The 23,196-nt window shown below is 41.5% G+C and overlaps 1 protein-coding gene across 1 annotated transcript in view; it reads left to right on the forward strand.

The window, feature by feature from the left end:
• The window catches only part of AFF2 (AF4/FMR2 family, member 2), a gene marked incomplete at its 5' end in the record, with an annotated part of 34,409 nt that extends 11,523 nt beyond the window's left edge, over positions 1-22,886 (forward strand). The window contains 9 exons of the mRNA XM_008940883.1: positions 630-769; positions 1,326-1,389; positions 4,442-4,578; positions 8,327-8,398; positions 8,764-8,857; positions 11,691-11,693; positions 12,203-12,252; positions 17,528-17,742; positions 22,172-22,886. Of these exons, the coding sequence (XP_008939131.1) occupies positions 630-769; positions 1,326-1,389; positions 4,442-4,578; positions 8,327-8,398; positions 8,764-8,857; positions 11,691-11,693; positions 12,203-12,252; positions 17,528-17,742; positions 22,172-22,293 (897 nt within the window). The remainder of the gene's footprint in view (positions 1-629; positions 770-1,325; positions 1,390-4,441; positions 4,579-8,326; positions 8,399-8,763; positions 8,858-11,690; positions 11,694-12,202; positions 12,253-17,527; positions 17,743-22,171) is intronic.
• Positions 22,887-23,196: the final 310 nt, after the last annotated feature.

Raw genomic sequence — 23,196 nt, forward strand, 5'->3', positions numbered from 1 at the left:
CTGTAATTTAGTTTATCTGGTTTTGGACCTTGCTTGCAAGTTTCAATTGCCTGATTTAAATGCTTCTGTTATGCTTCTGGTTTTAATCAATGCAAAGTCACAGCTCCTGACATCTGCTTTCCATTCTTCTCTGTTTTGTGTAGCAAGGGTGGGGAAACTTCATTACTGAAATCTGAGCAGACTTTTCAGACACCTTAGAGTTAGGCGGTAATAACACAGAAGAAGAAAAAAACATTTACATTAGTGTGATGCACCTTGAATGAAGTTGAATTTCCATCCAGACCTTCTGCATTAAGATTTGCCCCCCTCGCTTCAGCCAGTGTCTCTAGTCAGTAACTCAGTGGTATCCAGGCTGACCTCTCCCAGGACTGTAAGCTAATGAGTTCAGGTGAGGGCTCAGAGGTGGAGTCATATTGCCTAATTTAATAGGCTTATGTCATAAAGGAAGGAAGGTGGTTCTGTGAGGTAACCTGGACGTAGTTGGTTATGTGTGAGTGCTACCTTGTGCCTTAACCTTTTGTTTGATTTGGGGTTTCTTTGTGGGGAGAGCGGTGTGGATGTGAGCACTTACATTGTTGGAAGGTGTTTGTTTGAACTATGAAGAGTTAATAACTGTCCTTTTTATCTAGGAGGAGGAATCTCACAGTACACCAACAGCCAACACTCTTCTTGACACCAGCCATCTAGAAACAGACATCTGGTCTGCTATGCCAACCCTTTCCAATGGGAATTCTGAGCCCAGAAGACCCAAAATAACATTTGATGATGTGTAAGTATTACTGGATCTCTGTGCTAGCTGCATGTGATGTAGGTGGGATTTCCATGCAAGCAGAACTCCCTGTGAAAGAGAGTATCTTTGATTGTAACACTAGCGTTGGGCACCTGGGAGGATAATGCTGCACAAAGGCACATACAGTTTTAATCTTTACAAATGAACTGTTGTCACTGATTAATGAAGACTCTGTTAATAAATGTTTTCAGATCATGAATGTTGGTTCACGGTAATTCTTCTTCATTTTTTTATTTTAGCTCCTCTAATGGAAACTTCTTATACTTAATTAGTTTAGAATATTTTTCCTTTTCCTCTGTTCAGCACACATTAATGGGTCCTTTGGGTGGCCAGTTTCTACAGCTAGCTCATTCACATTCTGGTCACCCATCATATCTTTGCATACAGCAGCTTCAGATTAATATCAGGTTAAGATTTAAAGAGATAAATGGGTGTATATGTTGAAATTGTTCTTGGAAGCAGTCAGCAATTTTCTCAAACCATGTTTGTCCAACTGTATGAAAAAGTTTTGAAATATTTTTTTTTGTCTCTTTAGGCTTCACAATGCGGATTATTACATGCAAGAGGCTAAGAAGCTAAAGCATAAAGCTGATGCCTTGGTATGTTGTTATGGGGGGAGGTTGTGTCTTTCCACTGTGGAGCTATATGTTACAAAAATATACATTCTGAATGTCATGTAAAGCCTTGGACAGCTAGAGAAACCCTACTAATGACTTAAGTATGCTTCAGATTGGACTCGGTAAACATACTGTCCACAAGTCAAACCCTGAGCACCCTTCCTAGTCTTTAAGAATTCTCAAAAAGAGAAGCTCCTTACAATAACTGGTATCTCTTCTGAGGAGGAGCAACAGTCATGCTGTCTATGAAGGGTATGAGATAATTTCATGAAAGATGATGTGTATTTGAAATTTGTTTTCCTAATCACTTTGAGCCTAAACCAAAAGTGTTGAAATACTCCATAACAGAAAGTTAAGAAAGGCAAATCACCCTTCACCCCATTATCGTGTGGTAAAACTGTTTGATAGTTCCAATCCAATTGTTTAAAACTTGGAGCAATTGATTTTTAAATACTCCCCTCCTTTTATTGCTTGCTTTTAGGCTGGTAAATAAAGACTCGACATGGTCTTCCAAAAAGATCTTGCAATGAAGTGGTTCAATGCTGGGAAAACTTTTTCTCTCATTTTACCCTAGATGAAGTCCCAGTAAGATTGACCTAAGATTTCAATGTGTTTTTATTTTGCTAAAAATACTTAATCTGACAGACTATCATAGTTTGTTCAATCCAAGCTCTTGCTACCAATGAAGTATTTGCTTGTAGGTAGGTACTGTGCAGAACAGCAGCTCATTTATGCAGGTTTAGTGGAACTTGACTCCTGTATTTATTTAAAATAAAATGTCTAGAATGGAGTGTGGCCATTCACTTTGGCCCTCAATCCCACCTGCAAAAGAACCAGATGATTACTCACCTCTTGCTCTGTTTGTGGGGTTTTTGTAGGTGTATTGTCACCCCACATTTTGTGCTTGGAAGCGTTTGTCAAAAGCAAAGCCCGTCCCGGCGGGCGCATGCAGCTGGAGCGCTGACACCTGCCCCTGGGAAGGGCTGGCACAGGAAGCCAGCACCTCCCACACCTGACTGACCTGTAAAGAACAAACACATGGCTCTGGCCCAGGGATGCCTGCTCCATGCTAGCAAATATTTACAGGCTCAGGCTCCTGATGCTCTCAACATGCTGTGAGATGCATGTCATCCACTTCCCTCCACAGCCTGATTCACTCAGAAAGTGTTGACCTGTCTCCTGTCCTCTTACCTTTGACTATGCCTTGCAGAATCAGGGGTGTTTCTCAAGCAGAACTAAGAAGAGCAGGCACAGCACATCCTGCTGCTGCCTGCAGGCAGGCCTTGCCTGTCACATGCAGTTTGACACCCTGAGTGCTCTTACGGGAATGTGAGGCCATCCGCTACGGTACAACTTGTTGGCAGACATAAATACCCATGAACAGAATATCTGCTTTTTCTTTCTGCTATTTAGGTCTCAACTTTTTTTTTCCCACCCAATACAGCTGCACACAAATTATCTCCATGTAACACATTTGCTGTGCAGTGCCGTAGTGTTAGCTGTCCTATGGAAACAATTGCTTCTGGTTACTTGGTGCTGACATGACAAAGCACACACAGCATTGAAAGATGTGTTGCAGCAGCTAGAAAGATAATGCATATGACCTCAAAATGTGTCAGCAACTGTTAATGAGATTTGTGGCAATGCTGTTCCTGAGCTTGTACAGAAAATAAATTTCTGGTGAAGGGCAGGGCATTTTCTGCCTTATGGGAGCAACCCCACAAAAACCTATCCTTGTCTGGGATGGCAGTAGGGAGTCAACTAAGGTGGATGGGCTTCTGCAGTGGTGACTGTACCATATGGAAGAGATCTTGGAGACCTTGCTCTGTTCTCAGCTGAGCTGTGGTGGTGAGCTGGAGGAATTCCACCTGCTCTGTTAGAGTCAACATTGAGCAAAGGGCAGGATCAGATCCCATTTCTGGCTCAAACTGTGTGTCTGCACTAAACCTGCTTGCAGCCAGATTCCTCCTTTTTTATACCACAAAAAGTCATCTTCAGAAGATCTGAAGCAAGGAATTTGAATATGCTGAGAAGTGGCCATTTGAATGGCCACTTAGAAATATTTCCCTCTTTTGAGATAGTTCAGGTAATGCCCATCAATTACACAAACTTTGTACATAATCAATGCACAAGAGCAGAACTTGAACTTACAGGTATGCAGAGGGAACTGCTTATAAGGATTGCTTAGACGTAGCCACAAAGGCAAATACACAGTTACCTTGGGCCAATATTAAATGTTCTGCCTAATATGTTGCTAGGGTAGGCTTCCTTTTTTTTCTGAATGGAAAACATGCAGATGCATCAAAAATATTTTGACGGAGACATACAAAGAATTTTTTTAATTATTTAAAGTATATTGTATCTCTTATATCAAATACTACATTAGTAGAATTCTTACATCCAGCTATCAAAAATTGAAAATGTTAAATACTGTTATAAAATACTTACTATAAAAATGTCATATATAATATTCATTACACATAAAAAAAAAGAAATCAGTATGTCTAAGTCAGTTTAATCACAACCATTACGAGGACTAAAACCTTTTGCAATAAAATCCTAGTAAAATAAAATATTTAGCAGTGCTATATTTTCTCCCTTTTTTTTTTCCCCTGCTCTTTTAGTCATAACACAAGTGATAAGATTTTTTTGGGGTGGTCAACAGTGTGACATCAATGTGATGTCTAACAAAAGGCATATAGTTGTCACTTAACCCTTACACAGTGACTTTCAAATTTAGTTCATGCGTCAAGGAGCAATGTGGATTTGTTCAGACATGCTTAGTGTCCCTCGTTGCCTGTGTAAATCCACGCACACGGATGGCCACGCGCTGACTTTCCTCTGTGGAGCATCTGGTCACAGAGGACCTGAAAAGGTCTGGGAGCAACACAGACTGCTGTAATTGGTATATGAGTTCATTCTTAACGACTAGCATCTCTTTGCTCTCACCCCATTGCTGGTGTTGCTTTGTATTATGACCTGTCTCTCGCCATTAAAGCTGAAGGATTTTCTTTGGGTGTGGTTCCCATTGCAGCTGGAAAAGTTTGGCAAAGCGGTGAATTACGCTGACGCTGCCCTCTCCTTCATCGAGTGCGGGAACGCCATGGAGCGAGATCCATTAGAAGCTAAATCTCCATACACCATGTACTCAGAGACTGTGGAACTCATCAGGTTAATGTCCTTTCTGTGATCATTTTCATAATCTCATTTCAGTCATAATTAGAACCTGCTATGTTTTAAAAAATACCATTTCAACGTATTAATGATTTGTCCAAGGCATCTTCATCTCAGAAGTCATCATAATTAGTTCTTGCCATTTTATTAATGTCATGGAAAATTTATAATTGATGGACACTGCTTTTATAAATTATCCCCTTTAGAGGTTATAATGTGAGTGTTATAATTTGCAATATTCATAAAATTAAAATTGAAATGTAGTGGGTGGAAGTAAAGTATAGTAATTTCACTGTTTGGCAATGACACTTGCCTTTTAAAAGGTGTAGTTTTATAATTCAAAACATTAAAGTGAGTCTATCAGGATTTCTATTACAAACCCTGTTTTTAGAGGTTTATAACTTGGCTGTAAAAAAAAAGGGGAAAAAAAAAAAAAGGCTGAAACATGGCACATAAGAGCATAGCCAGAGAGGAAGCTTTCCACATGTATTGAAAAAGTCTGTTTTTTAATGTTAAAAAATGTGAACTAGCTGAATTAGTTCTAATACAATTTTGTAGACTGTGGATGAGAGAGGCTTTACTTAGTAATAAAAAGTCTGAATTATTATTTTAAAATCTGCTGCTATTCCCTATAGATATTTCATAGTGTTGGCTGCATAGGAATAATGATCTCCTGAGTAACTAGGGGCTTGTTTGCTTTACTTGCACAAATTATCAAAGTGAAATCAAGCAGGGTTAAATTTACCTGTAAGTAGAACAACTGTGATGCACCTTTGCTTTCCCCAGCATATGGTGGGAAGATCACCATTAATGTTAGTCCAATTACTGGCAGTTTACACAAGAGAAAGAAAAGGAGGCAAATCACATGACAGATTAGGGGCTACCAAAAAGAATGCATGTTTTACACTTTGAATAAGTAGGTATTTACATAATAAAATGTATCAAATCTTAGTAAGCTCTTATTCTCAGGTAAATAATAGGCCTGTTAAATATTTAAAAACCTTTTTTTACCTTCTACACTTCATAAAGAGAACGAGAAAATCTAAAGCGATTACTCAGCCAAAAAATTATGTTCACTCAACACTTAATGATCCTGGTTAAACCCTCAAGAGCAGAAGACTTAAGAAAAGGAGGCACCTACCTCTGCTTCAGTGTGCTGAAACTCTTCCTGCACTCTGACAGCAGACCGTTCAGCACTTTGTGTCCTGAACTACACAACATCAGTTGTATGGCAGCATAAATTGTATTTAAAGAAATATTCTATAAGGAAGTGGTTGCTTCTTCATAGGAGCCTGCATTTATTTTTATATTTTAAGAAAACCACATTACACAGTTGAAAATGTTGTTCCCCAGTCCAGCAGTCTATCTGTTCAGAAGTGGATGAGCCAAAAATCTTCATTCATTCACAAGCCACAATGGCAGCTCTGGGAGTAGCTCATGAATGTGTGATACCTGCAGCTCCCTCCCACCCTGCAGCAATGGTACTGGATGGAGTCAGCTGAGTGGGTGGCTGCATCTTGGAGCAACTGGCACTCATCACCAGGCACAGCTCTGCTGCTTTTCTCTTTCCAACATCTCCTGTATCACCACAGTCCTGCTGCAGGCTACATGATAGATAGGCCTTGGCATGGAAGCATCACCTGAACTGGTTTTGAATTGTTTTTTGAGCTGCTTTTGGCTATGGAAGAATCTGGGGGACTTTGGTGTAGTAGATTTGCAATTTTGAAATAGCTAAATTCAGGTGAGATTAATTCCCCATCTACCTTCAAAGGCCGAGCTTAATTTACCAACTGTTGTAGCAGCATCTTGTGGGCAGCCAGCGAGGGACTGATTTGCCCATTTAGTTGCTGTGAGTGGTCAGATGTGGAGACAAGGTGATTGCCCAGGTGAGCAGCAGGCTGGCAGAGGTTCACTAAACTCCATGGACAAATACAAAATTCTTGCAGGCTGCAGTGGAAGCTGAAAGTACAAACCAAGTATGTGGCTGTGCGTACACACTTTCTCAATGTGGCTTCTAATGCTAACATAGGTTTTTACTATGAGATAGGAAATAGAGGGAGATTTTTCTCACTTTTATTCCTTCTTTCATCAGAAGCACCTTTTTGCATTAGCTGTGTCTGCCCTAAGTATCTGCATCAGACACCTATTTGTGAAAGCAAGTGGAGCATCAAGGAGATTGGGAATATCAGAGATCTGACTGTCAAAGGTGTTTTAAGTTAATGGTGATGCTAAAATCCCTAACATAACATTGAAAATCCCAAAGAAACTTATGTCTTTGTGTTAGATCAGACTCATTCAGTGTGAGTGGAACAACAGTACCAAAGAGCTGGTGAGACAGGACATGGAGGAAGCACATCAGGTGGTGTGCTACAGCTGCAAGCTGGCAGCTGATGATGGAGGTGGTGGGAGGAAGGCAGAGTGAGAGCAGCACTGCCTGCCTGCACTCCATTACCTCCTTGTAAATGAGAGCTCATCAAGACTGCCTGGATACCTTAAAACTTTCTTATGCAACACTGAACCCTCTTACTTATTCTAACACAAGTACCTGTGAAATTGCATTAGGGCTCAGAACAATGATTTTGTGCAATGAATTGATTTTCAAGAGACTAAATGCATGGAATGGAGTGTGCTCAGGTAAAGAAAAAAAAAAAAGAGGGAGGAGGTAGGAATACTCAATCTTTGATCATCCAAATGCTGGACAGCAGCAATTAAATAGAGAGGGAAGGCCAAGTACAAAAGACTCATAAAGTAACGGACCCAAGAATTTACAAAGCTGTGAACATGACCTTTGCTGTATTTAAAAACATTTTCTATTTAAAATCACATAATCACAGTTGGAAGGGACCTCTGGAGATTTTTTAGTCCAACCCTTATGCCAAAGCAGGTTCATCTGGAGCAGGTGGGTTTTGAAAGTCTCCAGAGAAGGAGACTCCACAACCTCTCTGGGCAGCCTGCTCCAGTGCTCCATCACCCTCACAGTAAAGACATTTTTCTTCATGTTTAGGTGGAAATTCCTGTGATTTAGTTTGTGTCCATTGCCTGTTGTCCTGTCACTGGGCACCACTGAAAAGAGACTGGCCCCATCCTCTTGACCCCCATCCTTCAGATACTTCAAAGCATTTAAAAGATCCCCTCTGAGCCTTCTCTTCTCCAGCCTAAGCAGCCCCAGGTCTCTCAGCCCTTTCTTGTAAGAGAGTTGTCCCAGTCTCTTTTTCTTTGGACTGTCTCCAGTAGCTCCTTGTCTCTCTTGAACTGGGGAGCCCAGAACTGGATACAATACTCCAGATGTGGCCTTGCTAGAGCAGATTAGTGATAAAAGCTTCAGAAGTTGTGAAGAAGCATTTGTAAGAATGATTTTGGAGGTATTATTCAAGCCCAAAGTATGATTTGCAAGACCTTATTCTATGTTGACTCTACTTTTCAGTTTATACAGGGCTAAGATCTTATGCTTCTGCTCAATGCTTATCACAAACGTTTGCAGGACTCAGCCTAGACAGCTGGATATAGTGTCATTAATATGCACAAGAACAGTTCCCGACCTTGGGCCAGAAAATGGGTTGTTGATTTCGTTTAGCCCTCCAGATTTTAAGTGGTGCTTTGTTGAACCTTACATTGATCTCATTGTCACAGAACAATGTGACCATTAACCATTCCAGTCAAATGGACTGTTATTTTTCAGAGTGTCACCAGTATCCCTGGAAACATCTTAACTCTCAATTTCTTCTCTCCTCACCTTTCTGACAAGGTATGCACTGAGACTCAAGAATTTCACAGGCTCTTCTGCCACGGAAGGGGACAAGAAATTAGCAGTTTTATGGTAAGTCCCATTGTGACAATGAGAGAAGCAGCTAAAATCTTAAGGAGGACTTTAAAAGTACTGAATTACTTAAGCAGCTTACAGAAGAAGATCATTATTCTTGTTTTCCATTAAACTATTAAAGGATAACTAATGGATTTCTTCAGCAGCTGACTAAACATTTATTCTTCTGATTTATACTCTTATCAAGATGGGATTTTAATGCTTTTGACCACTTTTTTTTTTCTTTCTCCATTTGCTTATGTTTCAAAATGTAACCTTAGAACAGAAACTGCAAAATATAGGTCAGCTTTTTTTTTTTTTTTTACAGTTTATAGGTTTCATTAAGCAATGGAATTAACATAATCCTTTCCTAATTACCACAGCTACCGATGCTTATCACTTCTCTACTTGAGAATGTTTAAACTAAAGAAGGACCATGCTATGAAGTACTCCAGATCTCTGATGGAATATTTTAAGGTAATCTTTATTCTGTTTAATGTATTGATATGAAATGAAATTCATACCAGCACTGAGAGCTCTCACAAGTACAAGTGCATGACTTAGAAGTCCTACATTTAACCTCCCCCCTGGGAAATGCAGGCAGGATAGCTGCCAGGGAGTAGGGACAGAAGTGATTGGGGGGATTTTTGGATTAGTCACTTGATTCAAAGGACCATGCTCAGTAAGTCTACTAAAATAACATCATTGTCAACACCATGTAATGTTTATGCAAGTTTCTGTAAAGGAAACTGACTCTTTCAAGATTTCAATCTGCAAGTGATTATGAACTGACCCCCGGTGAACCATAATAAAGCAATTATTTAGGCTTTAGTTAGTGAAATTTAGCTTTAAGTTCAGTGAGATTTGTTGATGCTTATTGCAGACGCAGAGATTTCTGCTTTTATTTTTGTGGAACTTCAGAGTGCCTTATCTACATCTTGTTTGCTTTTGCCTTGAATTGAGGGGAGATCAGCTGGTTGTCATGACTGGGTGGTTTTTTCCTTTACCTTGTCAAATGCTGTTTACCCATTGTAAGAATGACAGGTCCTCACCATGCCTAAATCAAGAGAGAAACAGAATCTTTCTTCAGCTCTGCCAGGGTTTTGATATTTTACTGATTAATGCTGTTTGAAGCATACATTAATTCTTGGGCTTTATTACTACATATTATTCTATAATTATGTAATTATCTTGGTTTGTCAGCCCATCAGTCTTTTTTTGTTGTTTTTTTTTTTACAGCCTTTGAGAATTTGTTCCAGGCTTTGACATATTAGGGCTGCAAACCAGTGAAACTTTTAACACTGCAGTTTTAATATTTTCATGTAAATGGTGATAAAATGATCCTTCTGCTGTTGAACTCAAGTGCTTTGTGCCAGGCCTTGTGTCCTCTATGTGCATGTATCTCTGTAACTCCAGTAATGTTACTCTGATCTACTTAAATTGAGGCTCTCTTGAAGTCTTTAGATGTGCTTCTGTTGTACTCAGAGTTTTCAGTCAGGGATTTGCACAACAAATTAAATTTGAATTACACACATTTATAGCCTCAACATTTTCATGAAATGTATTCTATCCACTTCAGATTTTATCCAGGATGAATGTAGATTGTTTCTTAAGAAAAGGTTATTAGACAAATCATTCGATGAACTTTTTCAGCTGATAGTAATGATTTCTTAAAAAAAAAAAAGGGGTGGTTGGGGGGAATTCTTTCTTCCCTTAAAGCCACTTTAGCTGTACAAACAGGTACAACAAAGAACATATTACTGTTCCCATCGTGAGACCATTTTACTGCATCTGCACAGAGAAAATGTATTTTAATGTAAATGAAAATAAGAGAAAAAATTTAAAACAAAATAAAATAGACAAAATCAGGAATGCTGGGTCTAGGCATCCAGTTGAGGCTATTTCAGCTGATGTAACTGTGTGTACACTGTGGGCACTGTAGCTCACTTGCTACTAGCATTTGAGTGTATACAGATTATATGTTCAGGATCTTTTTCTAGTAAAGGCATAGGAGGAGGAAAGAAAAGAGTGGGAGCTATTAACTACATATTAGTTTTGTATTGCTGCACAACGTTCTCTGTGTTCACTAGCAAGAACCTGTAATACAAATGAAATAGATTAACTCTTTGAATAGAGTTGTTATTCACAATTTTGCATAATTTCAGCTGGGAAAAACAGCCCACTGTTCACAGCAGAGCTGAAGAGGTTTTTTTTTCAGAATTGTTTTTCATATTTTGCCTCACAAATGTCACTTTTTCCAAATTGAAACTATTTGTGGACAAAACTGGTTCTGATTATTTTCCAATTAAAGTTTAAAATTTTTATTTTTGACATTTGAAACAAAATAACCATTTAATTGTGAAAGTAGTTTTTAAAGGTAGAGACCACTTTGAGTAAAATATAACTAAAATAATAATTTTTTTAAATTGAAATCAAACTCTTTAAGATTAGCAAAAGTAGCATCCTTTGATGCAATTCACCTAGACGTTTGAGGCAGATTTTTCTGTTTTTCAAAATGTGTTGTCAGTAGTCACTGGCAAAAATATTTCAAATATTTTCATTGTCAAATAACTACCTCCAATTGAGATCTAGTTTTAATCTTGACAGATCTTGTATTTGTCTCCAGATACTGTCAGGAACAATCCCCAGACAGCAGAAACTAACATCAAAGCTGGTGCTTCATCCCTGAAGACTTTCCAGGGAAGTTTAGCATCTCCCTCTTTCCGACATAGGAGTGGGTGGCAAAAACATACACTACCCATGTTCTGTACTGCAAAACACTCCACTTCATGCTCACATCTTTAGTAAAACACAGTGGCATGCTGAATAGGATATACAGGCAAGGCCAGCATTGTGGTTTGGGCAGTATTTTCTGCTTTGGTCAATACTCTTTGGCAACTTAAGCTGCATTTTGAAAATCAAGGTTAGGATTTTGCTCCCAGAGTGATCTGCATGACCTTGGGCCATGGCCTGGGCTGCTCTGTTCTCCACTGAATCTCTGTGCCTCACATACAAGACGGTGATTACAGTAACCAGATGAATCCTGTAATAATGGCAATAATACTTTGCAAAAATACTCTGAAAATTGAATTTTCACTGTACATGCTTATGGCTTTGCAAGGGAGCTCCGAGTGATTGTATTCAGAAAGCACACATAGCTTCAGCCCTGATATTACCACTTTTTATGGGAACTAAAATACCACCCAGTCTGAGCAAGACTGGAAAAATCTGGGCTTTATTGTTGCTGGGCAATTTTTTCGTACAGGGTTGTACAAGGTGCTACACAGATGTGAAAGGCAGAATGAGTAAGCAGGTAAGGAAAGTCGTTTTGTGCAAATAAAATACATAAAAGCAAGGGCATTCAAGAAGATCCTTACAAGAAGTTTTATTTCTACTACTATCTGTATCCCAAGCCACTCTCCCTAGCAACTTGGGAGGGATTAATTCATTAAGGCATCAACCCAAATTCTTTTTGTTTCTTGTTTAAAAATTGCAGGTCCCCCTAAAGATAAGAAGTCATTTGCACTCTGAGCAACATACTTTGTAGAATAAGTTACAGTGGTAATTAAACCACTTCTTTGTGAACTACATCTGCTTTTACTGGAACTTTACTGTATTCCCTCTCTCACCAAGTGACTTGCAAGCTACTGGTTGGTACCTACCAATCATCCACCAGCCATTTAATGAGGGGACTGACGTGCAGAGCTGTTCTGCTACATGTGCTGTAGCTCTTGCAATGAGAACAGGGAGTGCTGAGCCTCGTGTCATCAGTATTCGTGGACTTGCAGCACCTTTATTTACATTCTGGTTTTGTACTTACAGAACTCTTCAAAAGCCTCACAGGCCCCCTCACCCTGGGGAGGCAACGGAAAGTGAGTATTTTGTGCTGAATACTTCTGTCTCAGAGCACGTGGTTCCAAGAGGGGGGAAATGTTTTGGTGCCTCTAAAGGCAAAGGACAGGCCGTGACTCGGTGACTTGGGACGTACAGGTAGATTTCAGCTGTGTAGCAGGTAGAAAATGTTCTTCGAAGTTGGGACTTGATGATCCTCAAAGTCCTTTCCAGCCATAGTGATTCTATGATTCTGGGCTACAGAGCTGATCTTACTGCTGCCTTGGGCTTGTGGGGGCGAGGGGCTCTCACTGAGCTAACTCAGGTACCTGTGTGAGACATCCAGCCTAGGTGGGAATGAAATGCTGAAATGCAGCTTCATCTTTGTGCAAAGCCCCCTTAAATCTAAAATCAGCCATGTTGCGCTGAATTCTTTGACAGTTTGCTTCTCAAGCCAAATGAAGGCCATAAAAATATCTGTTAATTAGCTAGCAAGTATCATGTCATTTCAGGAAGCCAAAGTAAAGTTAACCGTCATTGCAATGATTTTTCAATGATTCGTTCAGTAATGAAAGTCCAATGAATATTTCATTGATATATGGTAAGTGCTGTTTAATAAAACTGAAGGCATAATAGTGGTGAAAATGTGAAGGCATTTAGTCAACCAATTATCAATGACTTTATACTAGTGTTAAAACACCTTCACCTCAGATATGAAGTCAGGGTAATGCAGTTATGATCTGCTGTTCAGTGAAGGTGCACTGCTGCTGCCGCCTTGCTTTATCTTGCAATTTCTGTTGCCACTGGACACACATTTCTCCTGCCCCTTTCTCCTGGCCATCTGTGCTGATACAGGTAAAAAAAAGGGACTTCATTTTTTTTCCTTCTTTGAGTAGGCTGAATTCTAGGTGAAAATCATTATTGATAATTGTCTCCTTCTGGTGATTCATAAGAAAAAATGAAACAAGGAAACAAAGTACTAAAACTGTAGAAGGGGTTGAGGTTTAACACACAAAGAAGTTTTAAAGCAGAGTTTGTTCTGAATCAATGCAAAACAAAAAATTCCAACATTTTGCTTAAAGGAAAATATTGTCTTGGATAATTCAAAATATTTTGAGGTAGGAGTGTGTGTGTATATATATATATACAATATATTTAAGTATAGATTATAACACAAGCTAAAGTGATGAAATACAAGATCACTTTAAATGAGAACTGAAAAGATATTTTAACACTGGAAAAGAAACTACTAAATTAAGTTATTCAATATGTGCCAGTTTTTCAAGGAATTTAAATGTCAGTGAAACCTTCTATTGCAATAAAATTATAGTAAGCTTTACATAATGTTTTGGTGCCAAAATAGACCACTAGAGCATTACACCTCTTTTGTTCCTTAAGAATTGGCTTATACCTAAAATTTTGTGGAGCAGAAGTTATCCTGTTACTCCTGTCCTATAATAGACCCGTGTGAAGTGTGTGCTCTGCAGGTGATGACATCTCCCTTGCTATTGAAAGGAGCTGATTAGGTGCCCAGGATTTAGAATCAGTGGGTTTTGACTGGAGGACAAAATTCTTGTCAAGCCACAAGATAAGCAACAGGAACCCAGCATTTGGGTCAGCATCGCTTCCAACATAACACCCAGTTGATTAGTCTCTTCCCACTAACTTCAGAGATAAGGAAGTAAAGCTCTGAAAGTGTACATCCCTGTCTTTTATTCAGAGAAGGAAGCACTTAACATGTAAGACTAACTGAATATGGTAAGGCCTTGCTATAACTGTGTTATTATGACACTTGTGACCCAACTGTGTACACAAAGACCACAGTCCACACTCACATCTTCTGTCCTCTCTTTCTGGAGTCTCAGAAGAAAAGCTCTCCAGCTGGCTTAGTTGCTATACATCTCAGGTGGCCCCTGGTGAGCCCAAGGACTGTCACGAGCCTGGTGCTGCCACTGGCAGCATGTGCTCAGTCTTCCCCAGGGCTCCTTGCTCTACAGTTGCCTCTTACTCCCCTAAAAATTTGTACCAGATGGGAAGAGAAGTCACACACCACAGAGGAGAGACCAAACACCATCAGGGTATGGAGGCAGATCAGCAGCCTGGTTGAGAATAGTGAGATAGCAGGGTATTGTTAAATCTTTTTTTGAACAAAGCAAAATTTATCCATTGCCATGAAGGTAGTCCGTTTAGGATCTCAAACCATCAAAAATCCCAGCTTGGCTTACTGGAATTTCTGGCCACTTTAGTTTGAAAGGGTTGTGAACCTCTACAAAGTTGGCTTGAGTTCCAGGCTGGCAATGAAACAAATTTTCCCTGGTTTCATTACAGAAATGTTTCCCACCTCTAGCGACAGAAAGCACAAAATAGAGAGATTTAATAGACTCACCACAGTAATAATGGCTGTGCACAACAGGGTAAATCCAATGAACAATGTGCTTTATTTGGCAGAAGTGCGTCAGCTTGTTGCAAGTGGCTCTAACAAAATACTCCTGATCTCCTCAGATGCTTAGGATTTCTAACTGCTCCCAGACCTAACTGGGTATAGTTCAGCACTCTTTTGTGCATTAAAGACACTGTGGCATGTCAAGTAACCAGGATGTTTTAAGATTTAAAAATAGAATGGTGGTGCTGTAGGATATGTTTAAACTGTAACACGTAAGCTGTGACAAGAGCTAGTAGCTGCTGGATTAACACGGTCTCTAGCTCTGGAAGAAGAAAGTCTCACAGGAGCCTGTTGTGGAGCACAGGCAAGGCACTGCTGGAGAATCTGCAACAAAAGCTGTTGCCATAGGTGCCTGTCAGCCCAAGGCTGCGCCGTGGTGGCTGTCTGTCCTACAGCACCTGCAGGGTACCAGAGCAGCAGGTCTGTGCCCACGCTGCATGTTCAGGACCACTGATGGGGGCTCGTAAAGCCAAGAGGAGGAGCCTTTCTTTCCTGGGGTTTGGGTCAGGCCCCTAAAGTGTCTAAGTGAGCTTCATGCTGTTGCACAGCAGGAGGTATCAGTGGCTTCCTGTCAAGAGAGGGGTTGCAACATCCCTGTCCAGAGAGATGGTGTCCACTTCACACAGAGAGTGCTGAGAGCATCTCAGCCCTGCTTTTCAAGTATATTCCACAGCAAATTGAATGCATTTGTTTAGGTAAGTGGTTCCAAATGGGGACAAGAGCAGGGATTTTTTGAACTCTTAATCTCCTTGACTGAAACAAATTCATCATGGAAACAGGGTGGTATGTCTCACAGGACTGGAGTGCTGCAGTTGATGGCCTTAAACTCTTCAGAAGAGACAGGTGAGGAAGGAGAGGATAATAGAGTCACAAAGGTGGTAAGTTGAGAGGTGATAGGTTAACCCTGTATGAGAAAGAATAGGTTAACCCTGTATTAGAAAGAGTTTGTTGGTTGCCTGCAGTTTAGTGATGGTGATGATAGCGTTGAGTGTTTATGGGTAAGAATCAAGGGGAAGACCAACAAGGCAGATATCATGGTGGGAGTCTGTTACAGACTGCCCAACTAGCATGAAGAGGCAGACAAAATATTCTGTAAGCAGCTGGGAGAAGTCTCACAATCACTAGGCCTTGCTCTCACAGGGGACTTATATTTACCAGATGTCTGCTGGAAATACAATACACCAGAGAGGAAACAGTCCAGGAGGTTCCTGGTGTGTGTGGAAGACATTTCCTGACATAGCTAGAGAGACTAGGGAAAGCTCCCTGCTGGACCTGTTGTTTGCTAACAGAGAAGGACTTAGCAAATGTGACGCCCATCCAGCAGAAGGGCGAGAAGGAGGATCTGGGCAGCTACAGGCCTGTTAGTCTGACCTCAGTGCCATGAAAGGTTGTGGAGCAGATCAGCCTGAGTGTCACTATGTGGCACATACAGGACAACCAGGTGATCAGGCTCAGTCAGCGTGGGTTTATGCGAGGCTTATCCTGCTTGAGTGACCTGATCTCCTTCTGTGATAAGGTGCCCTGCCTAGTGGGTGAGGGAAAGGCTGTGGATGTTGTTCACCTGGACTTTAGTAAAGCCTTTGGCACCATGTCCCATAGCATGCCTCTGGAGAAACTGGCTGCTCATGGCTTGGGTGGGTGTTTACTCACCACTGGTGAGGCTGTGCCTCAAATACTGGGCTCAGTTTTGGGATGCTCACTCCAAGGAGGACATTGAGGTGCTGGAGAATGCCCAAAGAAGGGCAACAAAGCTGGTGAAGGGTCTAGAGTCCAAGTCTTATGAGGAGCAGCCAAGGGAATGGGGTTGTTGAGTCTGGAGGGAAGGAGGCTCAGGGGAGGTGTTATCACTCCCTACAACTACCTGAGGTAGTGAGACGGGTGTCGGTCTCTTCTCCCAAGTAACAAATGATAGCACAAGAGGAAATGGCCTCAGGTTGCACCAGAGGAGGTTTTGTTTGGATATTAGGAAAATTTCTTCACCTATAAGATTGTCAAGCATTGGACCAGGCTGGTGGTGTCCCCATCCCTGGAGGTGTCTAAAAGATGTGTAGATGTGGTGCTTAGTGGCAAGGTTTAGTGGTGGACCTGGCAGGGCTGGGTTAGTAGTTGGGCTTGATGAGGTCTTTTCCAACCAAAACGATTCTCCATCTTGATAAACTTCTGAAGTGAAGAGCTGTTTGTGAGCTCTGAGCCTGGGCTTGCTGTGCTGACCCCCACCGTGCCTGCAGCCAGCAGGTGATTCCTAACTGCTAGTGTTAGAATTAAAGGAAAATCTATATTAGACCATTAGTGCTGTGCTAAAGAGGCAACTTAAAACACTGCTCGCTGCAAAACTGTGCGGATGATCTCTAGGCAATTAGAAACAAATCTCCATAGCCAGTCTTAAAGAATCCTATAGAGATATTCATAATCCTACAGTACCCTCAGCTCCTAATACTGCTCTGCAGGGTGCTTTTAAGACTTGCACTTTACTTATTGTGGTGGCTGTATTTGGAGCAAACTGTCATTGTGGTTTCCACAAAATGCTTTGATAATAAGCCAATATTGCACATTGAGTGTTTTCTAACTGCCATTGCAGCTTCTGGCAGCAGGTAGAAAAATCATTACAGCTATGAGATACTTCTTTCTCTGAAAAATTGCTCTATTTTTATGATAGATTTTTTTTTTAAATAACAGGTTCATTTATAGGGAGAATTAAATCCCATTTTATTTTCAGTCATTCCTAGTTTATAAGCTCTCCTTTCTCATAAAAGCAGGAGATTCTGCTGCGCAGCCTCCCCTGACTGAAGTGCAGAGTTAATTTTTCAAGTGTGTTTAGGAGGGCCATGAGGTGGGGGGTGTGAGGGGGACTCACTCTCCTTTGCCTCTCGCAGGAGCACAGAAACTCCATCGCCCATGTCCCTGAGCCCGTCCCCCGTCAGCTCCGCTGGAAGCAGCGCGGGCAGCGCCGGCTCCTCCTCAGCAGGGACCATCACCATCCCTCAGCGCATCCACCACATGGCTGCCAGCCACGTCAACATCACCAACAACGTCCTGCGGAGCTACGAGCACTGGGACATGGCTGACAAGCTGACCAAGGAGAACAAAGGTGCCCCGCTCGGCTTCTTCCTTGTCCCCTTTGGCTCATCGGCTTTAGCTCTCTCTCTGCTCTTGTAGGCGTTTTGGGGAGCTGGACCCAGAACCACCACATCTAAGAGCACAACTGCGACAGCTTGAGCTAACAGACCAAATCTGCTCGCTGGTCACTGTAGCCAACACGTATCTTCTCTTGTCAAGCACACAGGGGACATGTGTAACACACGCTGAACGTGCGGTTATCAGAGCAGCTGGCAAATAATTTAGCAAGCATGAGCCCCAAGTGATGAGATCTTTTGAGTCTGCAAATTTGTTCAGTTTCAGCTTCTCAGAGCACTGAGGTTATCTTCAGACTTCTCTGTCAATGGGTTTAAGACTATTAAAATGCTGGCTAGGATAATAAGCAAGCATTAGATGTTACGTTTATGCAGGGAGTCCGATTAGGAGATGTCCACCGAAAACCATGACCTTGACTCTCCTATGGCTGAATTGCAAATCTCCTTGTTGAGTCCTAATGACAAAATGTAAGTCTTTACCACAGTCGTTTTGGCAAGCAGTTTGTAACTGGATTTTATCAAGTATAGTGGAGTGGATGAGATGTAACTAAAGGACAAATCTGGCCTGTTGTTGGCCAGCTGTGAACTTCCCCATGATAATGTAATTATTCAGATTCCAGCTTTGAGCTTACACAAATCATTGGCAAAGCTTTCTTTGACACTAGAGGTGCAGAGCCTAACTAGGAAATATTCTCATCATGAATTGGCTCATTCTCTTAAATTATACTGAGATTTCAGCTGGCTGACTTTTCCTGACAAATGTGCTCGCTGTATGCAGTTTGATCTTACTCCCATTAATGTCAGTGGCAAATTTCCACTGATTTAGAGAAACTAAGCTTGCGATTTATAGAGTTTTATGTCTAAATGGTGGGTCATAATGATCTATCCCTGGATGAGGAACAATAATAGAAGCTCCGTCCAGTCCTCCCCAAGGCTTCTTGCCTTTGTTCATGTTGGTTAATTGAGTAGCAATGCAGTCATTTTGGGTTTTTTTCCATAGCTGCATCCATTTTCACAAAATGTGAAAGTGATTCCCTGTCAAATGTACTACAGAATGTTACAGTGGGAATGCAGAAGGATGCTCTGATAGGAGAAAGAGATGGTGATAATCTTGTAATTAGCCCTGTGTGTTGTGGAGTTGTTAAATGTTCTACTTGGTATTGAATCAAAATAGCTCAGGCATTCAGCCAGCAGACAGAAAATGTACCCAGCCACTGCTGTTATCAGTCCTTGAGCTGGATGACAAAAAACCTGCTGACTCTTCCTGCATTTCCCCCCCCTACACTCTTCTTTGTTCTCATTTTGATTTACGATCAAATAAACCCAGTTCTGCAAAGCCATATAGGAATAATCCTTATTCAGATGAGCAGTCCCTTTGACTTTAGTGGGACTGGATGCATGAATGAGGGTTTCTTACATGAGCAAGACATCCAGGGCTGTGCCCTTTCTTTTGTATCTTGTTTCACAAACTGCAGCCATGTTACAGGGAATGGAAAGTATGGGTTCAAATTTCTTTTAAGTATTTTACACCACTGGAGAGAGACCAGAGTTTCATACATGCTCTAGCATGTCTGTCTTTACATTTTGGCTGGAAATACGCCTCATTTCTAATTAAATAATTTTGAAAGTTGCATGCTTCAACACAATTAAACAGCAATTTGAAAAATTCATGATGTAACAAAAAAGTGTATAAGAACTGCTGTGGTACCCTGCAGGTCTTCATCATATCACATGATGGATTCCATTTACAGAAGAATATATTTAAGACACTTTGACATGAGATATCTTAGAGTGTTTCATAAAACCTAACTGTAATTCTTTTAGTAGATACCATCTGCACCTCTCAATTCAGAACACCTCTATCTTGCTGGCTAGGCAAGGACTCATCCTTTCTACTTGGCTGTCTCTAATCCACCTTTGCCAGCTGGACGGGCTGGTGCAGTGCCCAGGCTCTGGTACACTGGTGTGTGGACTGTGAATTCAGAAATGCCCCATGACAGCAAACAGGGTATGTGCAAACCCCATACTCTGCCCTGAGTCCCGGGTAGAGGACAGAACTCGTGGCCTCTCTTTCAGGGGATTGTGCAGTCAGTGCGTCATAAAAAAATTAAATTTCTCACATACCCCCCTTGAAATAAGAATGGTCTCAAAGAACAAACACACACAAACCCACAAAGAAACATGCATTTAAGATAGAAATTAATTTTCTTTTTTTAAAAAATAGAAAACAAATCAGTCACTATTTTCTTCTTTTTTATTTTTGTGGTCAGCTCTCATTGTTTCTGTGCTCTTCTGAATCACAGGGAGCATCTTGCCCAAGAACATGTCCCTGATGAGCTAATAGGGATGGGTATAAAACTGTGGCCCCACTGTTGTAAGGTCAAATAGCCTTTACCTCTGGGTCCAGCTGCTGTCATGGATGTTTCTTAGGTCATGCCCATGCAGACACAAGAGACGTCTTCCACACTGTAGGAGCTGTGCAGCCTCCCCTTGTCCACAGCTGTCAGCTTAGGTTTTGTGCTCCTCTGAGTCCCCCCGCACGCTCCCTGATTGGGCTTGACTCGTGTCCAGCTGGCTCAGAGCAGGAGACAGAAGCCTGACAAAAGATGTGCCGTTGAAATAAAAAGGCATAGCAAGAGGGAGAACAGCAGAACTGTGACCCACCAAGCTGATCTGGTTTGAAAAGGGAAGTGGGAACATACTGCCCTGTTCCTCTGGTGGAATTTCCCCTGCCTGGTGGAATTGAGTGTGGGAGAGAATAGATGGAGTTTGTCACAAACTGGCCAGGCTACACTGCAGGCTCCCAAAGCTAGCCCAAGGGCTGGCTTGTGTTGGATCACTTAGAGAGTTGTTCACCATTTAGAACATCAAACTCTCAGCTGACTTTACAAAATCAGGTAATTTTTATAACCTTCCAAAGACAGCAGCACTTCACAGTAGAAAACTATCAGCTCTGTAGTGACAAAGGTCTGTTCTTTCACCTGTAAATTTAATAAGTGGTTCCAGTGCTTGTATTTTTTTCAAGAAATGTTAAACTGAAATTAGGCTTTGAGGTGACTTCTCAGTGTTTAAAGCAATTATTATTTATTTGAGCCTAGAATGAGATCTCCAGAATACAAGCAAAGCAGTGCATTATTTCACTAAATGTATTGATTTTACACTGGAAGAGGGGAATAAAGGACAGGGGAAAGAAGATTAAAAGTAACTGCTGGCTGCAGCATCTTAACGCCGCTGGTGCTCGCCCTAAGCTTTCATTGTGCTTGCCTCCAGCCAGATCACTCTATGCTGTGATACTGCTGTGTTTCCCGAGCTGACCAGGGTCAGGCTGTCAATACTGGGGGTAGAAGACATCAAAGCAGCAGCTACCTGCTGAGGCAAGTGCTGCTAGTGGTTCTGGACACAGCGCCTGCTCTCCTGAGCTGCAGCCAGCGTGCTGCTCGCTGGCAGGGCGCCGCATGCTGGGGTCTAGGCAGGGTGAGAAGCTGAGGGCTCAGCCACCAGTTGTTGTCATGGCTGGCTGTGGTCTGAGCTCTGAGGGACTTTAACTGAAATTGCTAGGGTTGTGTGTGTGGGAATGCCTGCACCCCAGTGAGCAAAAACACGAGCTGTGGGAGAACAGAGGGCACCAGCTGGATCTCCACTGAACATGGTCTGCTGGTCCTAACAGGATTAGTCTTTCACCCAGAGAGCATCTAAGACATGGCATAAACTGGTGTGTTGCTTCCTAACAATGCCTCTCAGTTTAGTGACCCCCTGTTAACTCTTCCCGACATCAGATCCCAGTGGCCTTACCTGTCTTTGCTCTTCTAGGTGACCATCTCCTGCATGCTGTTCCCTCTCTCCTCTTCCTTCTCCCCTCCCACCCCACACACATCCTCTGGGACCTGCAGCTGCAGCAGGATGAGCAGAGGGCCAAAACTGCTGCAATGGCAGTAACAGAAATTGGAGGGTGGGGAGAAGAGCAACCAAGGTCTTCTACAAGACCCCTACTAGCTCTCCACACCCAGGAGAGGGTACAGCATGCAAAAGGAAATGACGCTGTTCATTGCCAGCTATTTAAATCGTGCAGTCAGCAAACCTAGGCTCGAAAACTGAAAGTGCAGATCATCAGAGCTAAAGGAAGACTACTGGCAACCACTCACACCATGTTGTGGTCGACTCCCAGCATGGATAGTCTCATTTGGTCTGCTTAAATACACTCTTGCCATTGTTTAAATTCTTTCCTACTGACCATGTGCTCACGTGCACAATGTCTTGAGAGCTTCCTAATTGCACTGCTGCTGTTGAGTGGGAATTCATGGGAATTGCTGAGTGGGAAATCATGGGAATACATGTCTTTCTGTACCATTGCCTGAAACACTGACTTCTGTTTCTTGTGTACTGCAGAATTCTTTGTAGACCTGGACTCAGCGATGGGACCCTTAACCCAACACAGCAGCATGACCAATCTGGTTCGTTACGTTCGCCAAGGACTCCACTGGCTCCGCATTGAGGCTCATTTGTTGTAGTGACTGCTTCCCTGTTCATAACATCCTCATTCCTCTACCTCTACCAGCGCAGAGACGATCACTGGTGGAACTCCACTCATTTCTGGAAGTTTATTCATGTAACTTCATTTTTATTGCCTTTTTTAATATCCTATCTATTGGAAGTAGAAGTCACCATAAATGGAACTTATGACTCAAGAGCAGTATGTGTTGTACCATCTAATCATTTTCAACAATTTTCTATGCCTTGTGTCTCCTGGATCCTGCCATCCTTATGTGCTTTATGGAACGGTACATTCCCTGCAGTGTTGTTTTGAGTCCGTGCTGCCTTCAAGTGAAAACAAAAAAAGCACTTTGAGAAGATATGGATTACTGAGAAAATAGTTCAAAGCGTCTTAAATATTTGAGGGTATATATAGGAAGTCCCTTCTGAAATAAATTAGTAGAAGTTATAGCTATTCATTCAGAATCATCTTCTGAACCTGAACCAAGCTTCTCGATGCTTAATTCTGGCATCATTACCTGACAGAGTACATTCCTAAGATTTCATACTTCCTATAGGCTTAATCTCTAAAAGAGAACATTGAATATCTTACAGGTACCTAATGTAAGATCACCAAAGGTGTTAAGAGGTAAAAGGTTGAAGAAATGCCTCATTAAAGAACGATGACACACTATGCAATGAGGTTTTGATACTCCATTCTTCCTGTTTATTGTTGGCTTAATAATTTCAGTAGGCAGCAGAATTTATTGCAGTTTTTAGGCAATTTCGAAATATTAGCTTTCATAGTCTTATCTACCATTCCTGTACTAAATCTGTGAATTTTCTTTCCATTTTACTGTTTAGTCACAAACAAATACTCATCCAAGATTTTTCTTCATAGAGCAATCTCTCCTTGCATAGTGACTCAGTGAAAGCAGATT

Source organism: Merops nubicus, unplaced genomic scaffold, assembly GCF_000691845.1.
Source record: "Merops nubicus isolate BGI_N331 unplaced genomic scaffold, ASM69184v1 scaffold12575, whole genome shotgun sequence".
Classification (NCBI taxonomy): domain Eukaryota; kingdom Metazoa; phylum Chordata; class Aves; order Coraciiformes; family Meropidae; genus Merops; species Merops nubicus.